General features: G+C 41.5%; 1 protein-coding gene across 6 annotated transcripts in view; it reads left to right on the top strand.

The window, feature by feature from the left end:
• Positions 1-14,802, top strand: part of VCAN (versican) — a 99,201-nt gene that overhangs the window by 74,179 nt on the left and 10,220 nt on the right. For all 6 annotated transcript variants that reach the window (XM_064405735.1, XM_064405734.1, XM_064405738.1 and 3 more), the window contains 3 exons: positions 681-794; positions 8,003-8,161; positions 9,576-9,658. In XM_064405735.1, the coding sequence (XP_064261805.1) occupies positions 681-794; positions 8,003-8,161; positions 9,576-9,658 (356 nt within the window). The remainder of the gene's footprint in view (positions 1-680; positions 795-8,002; positions 8,162-9,575; positions 9,659-14,802) is intronic.

The raw sequence follows: 14,802 nt of genomic DNA, 5'->3' as shown, positions 1-14,802 counted from the left end.
CACAACCAGCAGTTCATTTTTGAATGGAGGTGTTTGCAAAGTCTGTGTTGAAGTCTACACTGTGGTTGTTTCAGAGGAACAACATTCATTACTAAACTTCATATGATCTTCATGAGGAAACACACTTGCTTACAACCTGTGCAAAAGCAACCTGTGCTGGAAATAATTACATAAAATGAATTTGTGCTCCAAATTAAAAGGTGAAGACAAGGTATTTTAGCAGCTAGAGGAGGCAGGGATAGACATGTTATTTGTTTACTGTGCAAGACCATGAGTTCTATAATGTTTTGTCCTTATCTCAATAAGATTAGACAAGTAAGAAATGAGAAATGCAAACCAATGTGATTCCATTCTGCTGCTCTGCAGACTGAAATTAGCAGTCTGTTTAGTGCTACATGATAAGATTTCCAATATTTGAGTTTCATGAAGACATTCGAGGTCCCTGGTGGTTAATGGGAATTTTTGTTGTGCCAGGGTCACACACACAAGCCACATTTTCCACCAGGAGAAGGCTGCATGGCATTCCTCTTTCTCATCCACGCAGCCACCACTGGGAGCTTTTGCAACACTGAATTTTTCTGCTCTGAACTGGTCCCAGTCACCAGCCTGACTAAGGCTGCAGAGCATTTCCCTCCTGGGGGCTGGGTGGGTGATGAAACCAGTTTTGTTTTCTTCTGCAGATATTGATGAGTGCCAGTCCAACCCGTGCCGGAACGGAGCCACGTGCATTGACAGCCTCAACACCTTCACCTGCCTGTGCCTGCCCAGCTACGTTGGGGCTCTCTGTGAGCAAGGTAAGGGCTGTTCCCTCACCTCTGCTGCTGGACACTCATTTCCAGCCCGAAATCCTTCTGGAGTTACAGGGCTAAGCCTCCTAAAAACGAGAAGGTGGAGTAATCCAACAAAAATCTGCGGAGTCACTCATGGTGAGAAGAGCTCCTAATTTTTGTTAGACTTTCCTGACTTGTGGTTCAGGGCTTTTTCCCATCTCTCACTTTGCACAAGCCCTATCCACATGCTAACCTGAGTGGAAGCCATGTACAGAATATAAACTGATATATGGGGCAATTTCTGTGTCAAAACAACAGCTCTCAGGTGCTGCTTTTCAGCAGCAATTTTCAGGTGGCTCCAAGCCTGGTGCTTATGCTGCCTTGCAAACTGCTGGCAAGACCAAAACAAGGCTCTCTCATTACTGCAATGATGCTTAATGAGTGGGAGCAGGGTTACTTTGTGGCTGAGTTTCTCTCTTAAAAAATTACATGTGGTGTGAAAGGCGTATCAGAAACCATCACCTCCAAAAAGCATCAGTGAGATGTAGGAATAGTTTAGTGAATAAGACAGATTATATATTCATCCACTGGGGACCACAGCTTTGACAACTTCATCCTACAATTTTTGAAATTATTTCTTCTGAGATTATTTCAGGAAATGTAGGTGCAGCATTATCATTACAAGGAGATTGTAAAAGGCTTTCTAAGCTGCACAGCTGAAATAAGATTGAATATCCAAGTACCTGTAGTTGTTAGAAAATTGCCTGCAAGAAACCCACAGCATTTACAGGAAACATTTGCAGTGCAAGATGCTTACTCAATATGTGGGAGGAGGAATAGGGTAGCAACATTTGTTCTGTCAATAAAATTAATGAAGGCATTTCCGTGGGAAAAATAAATGGTGCTCGCTAAACTTATGAAAATATTTTTTTCCTTTTCCTTCAGCTTAATGATTTTGGTCACAGGTGAATGAACTAAACCTTTGGATTTGTTTAATTAATATTGTGTATTTTCATGTTTGTTTCTCAGCTTCAGTGAAGAGTGATTTGCAAACTCTTTCAGCTCACCTTGTAGAGATCTGTTTGTTAAAGAGGAAAAATCTCAGAGCTGATCAGCTCCAGCATTTTTACTGTTTAACCTTTTCAGCAGTCTGGCTAACCTTGTTACTTGAGAAGGCTTTCTGAATCTTGCCTCCCAAATTAAAAACTGACAGTGTTTTCACACCAAAAGAAATAAATGTTCTCACTCCCTTCCTCCTCCCCTTCATTCCAGCAAATCCATAGCAGTGAATGGCTCTGAGTGCCATGGTAGCTTTAAGCTGCTTTTTATGACCAACCTGAGAGTGCATTTTAGGTGGTTAATAGGAACATTTCCTAGTTTGTCAATCAGAACCAGAGCTGTGCTCTCTCAGCTTTGGAATTTAAATTTCCTCCACTTAAAGTCCTGCAGTGGTTTGGGACTTGGGAAAAGGTTTTAGTGCCAAATTTCCACTCCACCAGACAAAATAAAACTGTGTTGGCGATTCAGACATGGTTGTCTGGCAAGCAGGCTTTATTTCAAGGCATCAGTCCTGACCTCACTAGATTTAAAGACCAGCCAGGACGACAGAATGTGCACCTCAGTGCCACAGGAAAGGTGGAGCTCAGCACACCGAGATTATATTTCATTACTTATTTTTTTTTACTTCAATTTCAAATATACTATTCATTTTAGAAAGCTTGAAAAAAAAAATCAGGCTGAAGGGATTTCTTAGGCACAGTGCTGAGCATTCAAAATGCTGTGGGAGGGAATGGGAGCAGGGAGCATGCACTGCCCTTGGAAATGAAGCTCAGAGTAGGAGGTCACCACTACACTGGTCTGCAGAAGGACAAACAGAGCTCAGAATTTCACCCAAATGCCTCCGTGGGACTGCTCTGGACTAAGGGATCTTGGACGGGGGTATCCTGCTTGTGTCAGCATTTGGAGGGGATGTGACCGGGGGACAGCACAGCTGCACGCCAGAGAGCTCTGGCAGGTGCTGAAGTTAAAGGAACCTTCTGGGTGATCTAATCCAGGCTGAGGCAAATCAGTCCTGAGACTCAGGGAGCTGGGACTGGCTCCCTGACAGCCCTTCCTCTTGCCAGGTGGAAAGAGTTCAGCAGTCTGAGCCCAGGAACATCTTCCTGAAGCGAGCTGAATTTGTCAGATGTTAGAAATAGTGCAGCTGAAAGTTCCCTCTAAAGTTTGCCTTTAGACTAAATTGTTAGCTCAGTGAAGACAGCATCACTTCTGGTGCAGGTGAGACTAAAAGGGACAACAGCCTCTTTTGCCCACCACCTGTATCTTTTCAAAGGAAAAATGCATGTTCTGCTTGTCACTTATTGATATTTGAACATTGTCCCTTAAAATTGATAAATATCCCCCAAACACTTTCCCAAAGAGTGACAGGAGATTACAGTAAATCTTGGTGTGAGTTTTATGCTGGGAGAGCCATCAGTCTTTCCATTGTCATCCCTCTGTGAAAAACCCCTATGACAACTGTCAGGAAATGGTAAAGACTTGCAATTTGAACCTAAATTTTAAGGGTGAGTTCTCTTTACGAGAACAGGATGAACACCTCTGTGGATTTTCCTCTTCCTTCCTTGGCTGCCTAGAGTTTCCTTTTCTTTTTCTCCTTTTTCTGCTGTAGCTGGTGTCTACCTGCTCTCAAGGAATGTTTTAAGCCTAAGGTTTGGCTTGCCTGCAGCTGGACTTGAGTGCAAAAATGGCACATGTGTGCTTGTAACAGAATGAGCCTCCTTGGGATAATTCAACCAGCTGCTCTCTTCCAGGTTCTGAAAACAAAACAACTGTGGGTTTTAACCGCCCTATCAGGAATCATGTGTTCTTACAACCCAAGTTCATTGTTTCTTTGTCTGTGATTACTCCAGTCTAATTTAATTCACTTTGTTCCCAGGGCTTGGTTGGTTGGGGTTGAAGTATTTGAGAAGGGCTCAGGGAAAAGGTACTTTCTGAAAACAGATGGTCTCTTACTGATGTCTGTCAGCTGAAAAGAGGTTATTTTGGATATTTACTAGAGAAATGGGTTTCTCCTCGAGATGTGTGGGCTAAGTGGCTTCCAGTATATTCTCATTAGCTGAAGGCAGAGAGTCACTGATAAAATTCACAGCTGAGTAAGACTCATTATGTTCTGGTACCTGTGTCAGTCTTTATTTCCTTTAAGCCTCTTCTGGAATTTCTTTAAAGACAATGGACCTATTGACAGCAGCAGTTGAAAAAAACAGTCCCTATTTATGTATCAAACCCACTCAGAACATTTTTAATGCAGTGTTAAGGGATGTGGTTACACATTTTCAGTTGCGGTTACAGAGAACAGAAGTTGAGAGTAACTCCTTGCACACACCACTGAAAACCTCTGTAAATTGTCATAAACCCTAGATGAGTTTTAAAACACCACAAATATGGTGAGCAGTGTTTCAGTCCTTCCATCACATGCTGGAGTAATGTTACAGAAGTCTGTGGCTGGGTACACAATGAATGTGAAGTATTGCATTCAATAAGTGCTTGCACCTACTCTGCTCACTGTGGTTGGGTCAGAAAAGTTACCTGCAAGTAACTTTTAACCAGTATCTACTGGTTCAGTAGATACGAATTTAGTGGTTCAGTAAGGGCACTGAAAACTTAACCCATATTTTGTCACCCCTTTCAGCTTTCATCATTGAGTAAGGGTTGCACACTGAGGACAAAACTCTGCAGAGATTAAATTGTCCCCATGGTTTTACTTGCCTGGTTTGCATTTTTCATCCTCTACCATCTTGAGTCTTCCTTTCCCTATCAATTTTTTCCCTCTTCTTGTCAACCTCTCCTCTATAAAAAAACCCAAACCAACCCCTAAAAATGCCAACAGCAACAAACACCAAAAGCAAAATCCCTCAAACCCACCCCCCCCAGAATCTCCAACCACTCCCCCAACCCCAACCAAAAAAATCCTCTTTTCCAGCATCTAAAAACATCATTTTATAGCCATCCGTTCTGGTTTGTTCTATTTTGGGTTTGGTTTTTTGATTTTTTTTTTAAGATTTGGGATATACACAGGTGCAGAAAGTTACTTAACTTTTTGCCAGTGCTTGACACCTTTGTCTTAAGAAGAGAAACTGTGTGATTTTTTTGTAAGAGGAGAAATTTTGTCATAATTCATGCTCTCACTCAGGCCATTATATCTAACTTAGTAAGCACAGTCCTCTCAGTTTTGTATTTTCAAGCCCCTTTGCCTCCCCAGTGTGCCTCCTCTCAAATCCTTCACTTCTTCCCTAGCAGAGGCCAGGGAAGTTTTGATTAGAATAGCCTGGAAATCCTCTCTGGCCATGTTTTTCTCAGCTCCTTGTTATTATCTGACTTGTTTCCTGTGGGACAAAGGAGTCCCTGAACAAGATAAATAATAAAATCTTAAGTGCCTTCGCAAAGGACATAGGTCTGTTAGTCAGCTTGGTGTGGTCAAACAAATGTTGTAGAAAGCCCAAGGCAGACTAAACTTTAAAAATTACCTAGATGCCAGAGATTAAAGCTGTGTCTGCAGCCTGCACCTCACACAGAATTATAAAGAGGGAAAAGATAAAAAACTAACAATTTGGTTATGTAGATTACATTCCTTTTTTCATAGCTGGGATGACTCAAGGCACAAGCAGTTTTCTACAGTTTAGTTTCCTGGAAATAGAAGGGACATAATCAGTGTAAGCTTGATTATGTCTTTGCATTTGGTACATTTATGTCAATACTGATGACTTTTGGGAAACTATTTTGATATCAGACTCCTAAGACAATGACTACATTATTAGTGTCAGAGAAATTCTGATAAGCCTCTGACATGGCTTTGCCACATTTTGTTTGCACTTTAAAATCCATTTACGTACATGTAAAATCTAGTTTGTGTCATGGGGAATTTAAACCCTTTTTTTTTTCTGAAAATAAACAATTTGGTGTGTCAGGATAGAAATGGCCCCTTCCTGCTGTGAATTGAGAGCCTGTGCTGTGAAAAACTGTTTTTTAGGTGGTGGTAGCAGCTCAAACCTAAGTAATCCCTTAGTTAAGGTATTTCCAGCCATCATCCTTTGGCATGTACTGCAATATTTGGTTGTTTCTGTACTCAGGCAAAAAGAGCCCCTTTGGCCAAAGCGTTTTATTGACCACTGTCTGCCTTGACTTACTGAGAATGAGAAATCCAGTTTCCAGCCCAGACCATCTCCATAACTCTGGAGAGGCTGGAACAGTTGGCTCCAGACACCATTTTGCCCAAGGGCCTGATAAAATTTGATGGGAAGTGGCCGATTCCTGGTGGGTGGGTGGGATGGGGAAGGCCAGGCCTTGTGTTTCTGTTCCTCAGCATCCTGAGGCCCCTCAGGGTGAGCCATCCCATGCTGAGACAGCTGTGGCTGAAACACGCTGTAATCTGGTGCTGAAATGTCCTTCATGATGCCATTGCATCTGTCATGGCTCAAAACTCCCTGCCTTTCCCCTGTTGCTTCTCCCACTCCTCCCTAAAACTCCCTCTTTATCACTGGCAGGCCCGTCCCATCCTCAAGCACAGCTCAGATGTCACACGTTCAGACATCACACTTGTTTTGCCCATCTTATTAATGCTGATTTTTCCTGTGATTCATCCCTGCAGAAGCAAACTTGGAACTGAAACTCTTGGGGTTTTTTTGCCATCTATACTGTTTACAGCTTGACAACATAATTAATGTCAAATCCATGGGTTGTTGCTGTTCCAAGGCCTGTGTTTATTTCTCTTTGAGCTGAAAGGATATAGTGGCTGGTGTGAATCCTCTCTGTGATGTGTTCTTATCAGCACCATGCCTCATGCAAGCACAGACAACGTGCAATTTCATTACTTTGTATTTCAGCTCTGCAAACCTCCTAACAAATTGATGGCTGAAGTTGCCTTCATCAAGAAAGATGGGTTTTGGGGGAGGATTTGGAGGCGTGAGCTCAGAAAGATAATATTGCAGCTTTGCTTCTGCAGACTAAACAATTACAATAATTTCCCTTCATATAATTTTCAGTTATCAGTTTATTCCAAACTTAAGTTAGTGCAGTGACCTGAAGAACCATTTGTCCTTGCAAGTAAAAATTTCCATCCCCATGTACAGGCTCAGAAAACTGATGAAATGAAGGTTCCCTGCAGTCCAGCATCCAGGCATTTTATCCGTCCAGGGTTACACATGAAGATATCATCCTGAAATTGCCCAGATTCAGCTTAATTCAATCAGTGGCAACCCACAAAGTTTCCAATTGCAATTATATGCCTTAGATAAGTAATAATCTTGTAGTTTGTGCTGAAAGTGGGTAAACAGAACTGCCTGAAAGTGAGGTTTCAAGGATGGGTGTACTGAGCCTGTGTAAGCAGAAGTACCTGAAAATGAGGTTCAGGTGATGAGTGTTTGAGTTTGCATGCCTTGGCAGATGGGTTTTTCTTGAAGCTTTGTCCCACAGAAAATCCATTGGTGTGGAAAAGATTTTAATGCACTGACCAAATGTGCCTCATTTTGGTGCATTGAGCAAAAGTTCCTGGTTTTGGTTGATTGACCAAATGTGCCTGGTTTTGGTGCATTGATCAAATGTGTCTCATTTTCTTCCATTGACCAAGTGTGCCTGGTTTTGGTTGATTGATCAAACATGTCGGGTTTTTGGTGCATTGGCCAAATGTGCCTGGTTTTGGTCCATTGATCAAATGTTCCTGGTTTTGGTTGATTGATCAAACGTGCCTGGTTTTGGTGCGTTGAAGAAATGTGCCTGATTTAGTTGCATTGACCAAATGTGCCTCATTTTTGTCCATTGACCAAATGTGCCTCATTTTGGTCCATTGATCAAATGTGCCTGGTTTTGGTCCGTTGACCAAAGGTTCCTGGTTTTGATGCACTGACCAAATGTGCCTCATTTTTGTCCATTGATCAAAGGTGTTTCATTTTGGTCCATTAATCAAATCTGCCTGGTTTTGTTGCATTGATCCAACATGCCTGTTTTTTCACATTGACGAAATATGCCTGATTTGCTGCATAGACAAAAGTTCCTGATTTTGGTGCATTGACCAAAAGTGCCTGGTTTTGACGCATTGATCAAATGTGCCTGATTTTGGTGTGTTGACCAAACGTACCTCATTTTGTTGTGTTGACCAAACACGCCTGGTTTTGGTTGATTGACCAAACGTGCCTGGTTTTGGTGCACTGACAGGGATGTGCTTTGTCTGTCTGCTGCAGACACGGAGACCTGTGACTACGGCTGGCACAAGTTCCAGGGCCAGTGCTACAAGTACTTCGCGCACCGGCGCACATGGGACACGGCGGAGCGGGAATGCCGCCTGCAGGGAGCACACCTGACCAGCATCCTGTCCCACGAGGAGCAGATCTTCGTCAACCGTGCGTACCCACGGGCTTCCTCTGCCTCACACCTCGGGTGCCACCACACCAGGGACATCTGGAGGTGTCAGGGAGTGTCCAGAGGAGGGGCGTGGAGATGGGGAAGGGTCTAGACAGCAGCTGAGGTCACTTGGGTGGTTTGGATGGGGAAGAGGAGGCTGAGGTCAGGCCTCAGTGTGGTCTCCAGCATCCTCTGAGGGGCCTCTCTGATCTCTGCTCCCTGTGACAGGGTCAGAACCTCAGGGAGTGGCCTGAAGTTGTGTCAGGGAAGGTTTAGGTTGGACTTTAGGGAAAGGTTCTTATCCCAGAGGGTGCTGGGCACTGCTCAGGCTCCTCAGGGAATGGGCATGGCCCTGAGGCTCTAATTTTTTTATTAAAATGAAATGTTTTTCCTTTAATTTTGCCTGTGTGGTGTTGGAAAAATGTCTGATGATTGGTGGATTCAGTTCTGCAAAAGAGCTATTAAAAAAATTTAAAACATACACCACTTTGTTCAAGTGCATTTGAGGTAAAGCCTTTGCTCCAGGAAGCAAAGACAAAGCCTTTGCTGCCAGAACTCCAGGAGCATTTAGAAAATTCTCCCAGGGATGCCCAGGGTGGGATTGTTGGGGTGTCTGCAGGGACAGGGGCTGGACTGATGGCCCCAGTGGGTCCCACCCAGCTCAGCTTATTCTGTGACTCTAAACAAGAGAGTTCGCTCTAAATTCTGAGAGTTCAGAGCTGGTGAGATCTCCTACTCACCACTCAGCTTTTGTATCTCCAACTTAAGACATACTTTAAAATGTTAAATAAAAGGCACACTTTGTGTTGTAAATGTTTACTTCTGCAGTTAATACAAGTTCTCTATCACTATGAAGTTATTATTTGTTTAATAGAAAACACTTTTTGGGGGGAGGGGTGAGAACAAGAACTTTTGTTTTAACATTGAAACTGTTTGAGAATTTTGTTTTTTGGAGACTCATATTTTGTGCATATGACATCAAGCCAAAGCCACCATAATAAGGCATAAAAAAATAGCTACTGTGTTGTATTGTAAAATTTAGACAACAATGGTCACAGACTAACCAGACCTTGAAAAATGTGGATTAGAATATGTGATTTTAATTTTTTTTCTCTTCTTTTCTTCCTGTCATATGTGCTCAGATAGGAAATGAATTCTCTTTGCCTTGGTAGACATCACTGGGAGTGAAAAGAGAGGATCATTTAAAACTCTTAGATGAGAATCTGTATTTTCATACACATCCCAAATTAAAACCAAAAAGCTGAAAAAGAGCCTCTAAACCAGCCTTTAGCACAAAGAGCAGAATAATCCTAAGAACAGGATATCTGATTCATTCTGCACAAAATTATTTTCTTTGGTGAAACCTCTTCCATTTATGGGAAAGTTAATGAAAATACCCCTCTGGTTCCCTAGGTATTGGCCATGACTACCAGTGGATTGGCCTCAATGACAAGATGTTTGAGCGTGACTTCCGCTGGACTGATGGCAGCCCACTGGTAAGATGCCTTCAAGCTGAAATCACTCGTTTCTTTTTGTGGTGGCTTATCAAATTCCCACTAGCAAGGAGGGAAGCTGCATTGAAAAAAAAGCAACAAAAAACCTCAAAAAAAAAAAAAGCCAAAAAATCCCCCTGTCGCTAAATATGGACCCAAGGAAACAGCCAGTAAATTCATTTTGGGATACCTAATATTTTGTGGTTTAGCTCTAAGGTCTTGTTCTTAGTTCCTGTTATTGTATGTGTGGGAACTCTCTAAGGTTTCAAATAGAAATGCTCAAAAATCTGAGACTGTGGTAATGCAAGGGTCTCTGCTGGAGCTGGTTTGTGATCTTCTTGCCTTGTGCAAGGCAGTGTGTGGCAATTTCCTCACTCACCAGGATGCATTTTTGGGTGATGATCTGGCACTCAAGCCCTTGCCTTTGCTGGGTCTCTGGGGTGCACAGAGGAGCCTCACAAGTATTTCTGGAGCCTGCTCTGTGGGGCAGCTCTGCAGCAGCCATCCCTAGCTGGTTCAGCAGGCCTGTAACCCGTAATTCAGCCATAAAATTTTAAGATGCTGTTGGTACCTCCTGACTTAAAACAAAAAGGAAAATCAGCAGGAGGAGAGGGAAAACATCTTCACCCACCTTCAATGAACCTAAATCAAAGAACTGATGGACATAGGAAATTATCAAACTCTTCCCCATCCAAAATAATCTCTTCTGTAGGAGGAACAGGTGATTTATTTGCTGTTGAGTACCCAGTGAAGAACATTACATTAAGAAAAAGCCCAAACAGGTTATTATTTTGCCTTCCAGTAGTGATCTGTTAAATCAGAGAGCATCTGGACACACCTGTTGTTGCTGCAAACCATGTGGCTGCAGCTGGTGTAGAAAGACACCTGGGGGAAGGCAGGCTTCACTTATTGCTGCTTCATGCAAATAACCAGAGCCTAAAAGTGCTCTGAAATGGCTTATAAATGAGACATTTCTTGGGGACACGGCTGGTTGTGGCAGGTGACAGCAAAGAGGGGTGGGAAATGGTGGTGAAGATTTCTGTTGCCTCACTGGTGGCTCAGGGTGGTACCAAGGCACCCCTTGGTGATTCCAGACCCCAGGCAGAAAATAAGATAAATATATGTAAGATAATATATAATGCTTATATATTCCAAAACCAGAGTTGTTGTGACACTGATTAATCACCCTGGTCTAGTGGAAGGTGTCCCTGCCCATGGTCCCTTCCAATCCAAACCCTTCTATGATCCTATGAATTTGAGGAAATTAAAATTGGAGCTGAGATCCTCTTTTTAAATTCAGGCTACTGACCGAATGGGCATTATATTTTTACTATAATTTTAAATTTTAAGGAATTAAGATATTCTAGGAACAGAGTGGTACCATCTGTCCAACAGATTTCTGCTTTGATTGATCTTTTTTCCCACCTTATTTTTCTTTCATTTTTAACAACTTCCCTCTGTCTCTTCCTTCGGAAACAATTTAGGTGTCTCTTGAAATCATTTATGTTCATTGCTTCAATAGATTTTCCTCATAACTTATTCCATATGGTTTCTGGATCCCATGGTTCTGAGCAGCTGCTTCATTTGCTCCTTTTTCTCTGGCTTTTGACTTATTTCTCATACTTTCTAACCACTCTTGTTGTTACAGCGATTTATTACTTCTCTAGTAATTAATAATTAAATATATGCATCCAATCTATTTCCCTGATGCTGTTCTACAATTGCAGTGAATTTAAACACTATGAAGGTAGAAAATTTGCCTCTTTCATGGGTGTGCAGGTGAGCAAGATTCATGATGGCTTTAAATGCAGGAGCATGATTTGTGATCCTAACAATCAGCATTATTACACCAACACTCAGGCTCTAAATTGAATTTCTGAGTTTAGAAGTGACTCTTGCCTATAGCCAAAATTTAAATAGCCTTGATGTGTTTTATATATCAGGGTGTATGTGTATTCAGCTGTTTCTAAATTTGTTTCTCAGCTCTGTTCACTCTCCAAAAAATATTGTCTATCCACAATTCTATTCAACACTTCTTGCATGAGGGAAAATTTGTCAAGTGTGCTGGGGATCCCCCTGATACCAGTTTTCTTGGAGATACTATCAGAAGAGTGATTGTGCAGCTACAAGTGGTGCACATTCATCTTTATCTTGATACTTCTTTGAGTTTTCTCCAATAACAGCTTGGTCCAATCCAAAAAATCATGCTTGCATGACTTTATGAGGTTTTATGGATTAAAAATTAGCTCCTAACAGTTCTGCTGCTTTGTGCACTTAAAAAAAAGGAAATTAACAGCACCAACAAGAACAAGAAGACCTGTTGTGGGTGACAAGTTTCTCTTTCACACAAATTTTCCTTCTGAACCAAAAGAAACCCCTAGAATTGGGAACTGGGAATGCTTGAAACACAGGTTCCACTACTGGGGACACAGAAAAAGGTTTATGTTACTTTGGTACTCATTTCCCTCCAACACAAGGAAACCAACAGAAATATGCAGCACACTGACAGCAACTGTTTTGCCAGATATTTTATTGGCAATTTTGGGAAATGGGATAAAATACCTTTTTTTTCCCCCTTTCTTTGCACCTAAAATGTTTTCCAACCAATGGGTTCAATGGAAGGAAATCATTAATTTTTTTACATTTCAACCCCTGTCAAGTTGTGTTTTTCCAGATTTTTTTTTAACTGAGGCCAAGAGCCAGCCACCATTACACATGATATTTGGGCAAAGCGTGTAAATGAGAATATAGAATTAAGGTTCTTACTGGGAAACCTACACTGAACTGAAAGTGGCCTTGACAGGTCCTCAGCCCTTCTGAAAAAGACTGTTTAGTTGCCTAATAGTATAGCCAGCCACTTTTGATACTTTGGAATTCTTCCTTTTTCACCCCTACAGAAAATCAAAACCCCCTGTATTCCCAGGCACATTTTTTGTCCTTCAAGTAGAATTTATGTTGAACTTGGAAAAATAGTGCCAGTAAGCAAGTTTTCAAAAGATGAAAGGTGATCCTCTAAATTCATGCTCTGGCTCTCAGAGTTCCTGGAGGAAAATGTTGGTGTCTTGAAAAATGAAGTGAAAACAATCAAATTCAGTGAGAAAGCAATAAATAGTATTTAAATATTCTCCGTCCATGTGACTTTTGTCCATATTTGCATTGAGTCTGCCTGTTTTCCACTAAAAAAAGACAATATTGGGGACAAGAAAAACTATCCTAATAAAATAGAAACAGGCCCACTCCTAAGTCAGAGTATTGGAGGTTCTGCTCCTGAATAGAGACCTTGAGGAAGCTTTTTGATTTTCCTCACTGAAATGTCTGATGCATCATTATCTGTGAGATTTCAGAGGGATTTGGCAAGTTTATTCCTTAACTGTAAAGTGGTTTTAATTCAAAACTAGTTAGCAGTTTCCTGCCTTTCAGGCAAAATGGCACAATCTTGTGCAGATAAAGCCTCACCATCTGCTGGTAAAACACACATTTTCAGCAACCCAAACACAGACTAGGCTTGAGAGAAGCAAAATTACTTGAATCAAGTGGTTGTGTCCCACCTCTCTTGCCCTAAAGTTTAATTGTCAGCTCAGGTGGCACTTTGCATTAAAAAAAAAAATTGGTTTTCAGGTAACTGGTCTATCATTACAGGGTTGGGTTTTTTTGGCCAAAGGATTTGTATTTTCTTTTCTTTTTTTAATTTTCTTTTAAAAAGAAGTGGGGATCTTCTTGGCTAAAGCCAGAACTTATCTTCAAAGTGCTCCTTGGCTAAGCTTAGGGCACATTGTCCAATAAGCAGAATAAAATAGGCTTTAATTACAGTAAGTTGTGGGATCCAATGGCTGCTCTCATGTATCTGCTTTTTTCTGATTTGCTGTGCTGTATCTGGGTGGCAGGGACCAATCTTTTCTCATCTACATCATGTCCCTGCCCTCGGTTTTTTGTTTGGTTTTTTTTTTTTTTTTTTAAATTCCTCTTATTTATTTATTTTTCTGTTTTTGAAAGAAATAACTTTTCAGTTGTTCTCTTGGTTGGGAGAGGTGGAATTCGTGTTCTGGAGCTGGTGAGCCACACAACAAAACAATTTCTTGGGCAAAAAAACAGCACCTTTTTTTTTTTATATGAAGGGCAAGGAGTTGTTGGCAGCTGTGTTAGTGCAGCACAAAAAGTGGGTGTCCTCACAGAAAACCCAGATCCTCACACGTGGGGCAAGGTCAGTGAGAGCTGAGGCTGCTGACACTGGGCTGGGAGCATCACCTGGGGTTGTTTGGACCAGCAGGAAGCTGCAAACTTTGGCAAATCTGAAAATGTGTCCCAAAAAGTGAAGGTGGTGAGAGCAGCCCCTGAGGTGTGTTCAGAGAACTTGCAGCACCCCAGCTCTTTTGGAGCTTTGTTAGTCATTACTTCCTAAAAAAATCAAAGACGTTTCAGGTATGATTTCACTGATAGATTCAAGAGGCAGGAGAGAAAAATGTAGTGGTTTTTAGAGAAAGTTTTGCTAGCTCTGCTTTTCTTCTGTTCAGGGTACTTGTAGGGCTGTTCAGGTGGCTTTGGTATGGGACATCATTATTTTTCCCTCTGATATACATTCTACAGTGCAATGAAAATGACTATAAGTAGTATTTATTTGCATTTAGGAAATTACAGAATCTAAATTGTTCTTGCCCTTTACTGCAGACTTTCCTCCCAGCATTTCTGCAGCAGTGAACAACACTTTTAAGTATGTATCAAGGACAATCTTCAATAATCTGTGAGGCTCAAAGCAATGAAAGCAAACACATTTGGGAAAAAACCCACAGTGTTGCAGGAGAAGGAAGCAGGGCCCAAACACACACACAACTGTGTGAGCATAGGAATTTGCCTACTTGGATCTTTTTGTACTTTAAATGTGATGCAATACAAACTATAGAACAACAAAACTTACATTATCAGCTGGGGCATTTAATAATTGATCAAAGGGAGAGGGGACACAACGGGAAGCTTGAAAATACACCAGCGAAATCTAATTTAAATAATTCACTTAGCTCTGTGAATGGCAACTTTTACAGCTGTAAAGCACACCCATCCAAACAGAAAAAAAAAAAAATTAGAAATAAAAAAAATCTGGTGTTGCTTTTGGCAGCTCCCCCTTTGTGTTTGCTAAGGACCCTTGTGAGCAG

This window comes from Passer domesticus, chromosome Z (genome assembly GCF_036417665.1).
Source record: "Passer domesticus isolate bPasDom1 chromosome Z, bPasDom1.hap1, whole genome shotgun sequence".
Classification (NCBI taxonomy): domain Eukaryota; kingdom Metazoa; phylum Chordata; class Aves; order Passeriformes; family Passeridae; genus Passer; species Passer domesticus.
Note: the sequence above shows the minus strand (reverse complement) of the source record. Positions and strands in the feature narration are given on the sequence as shown.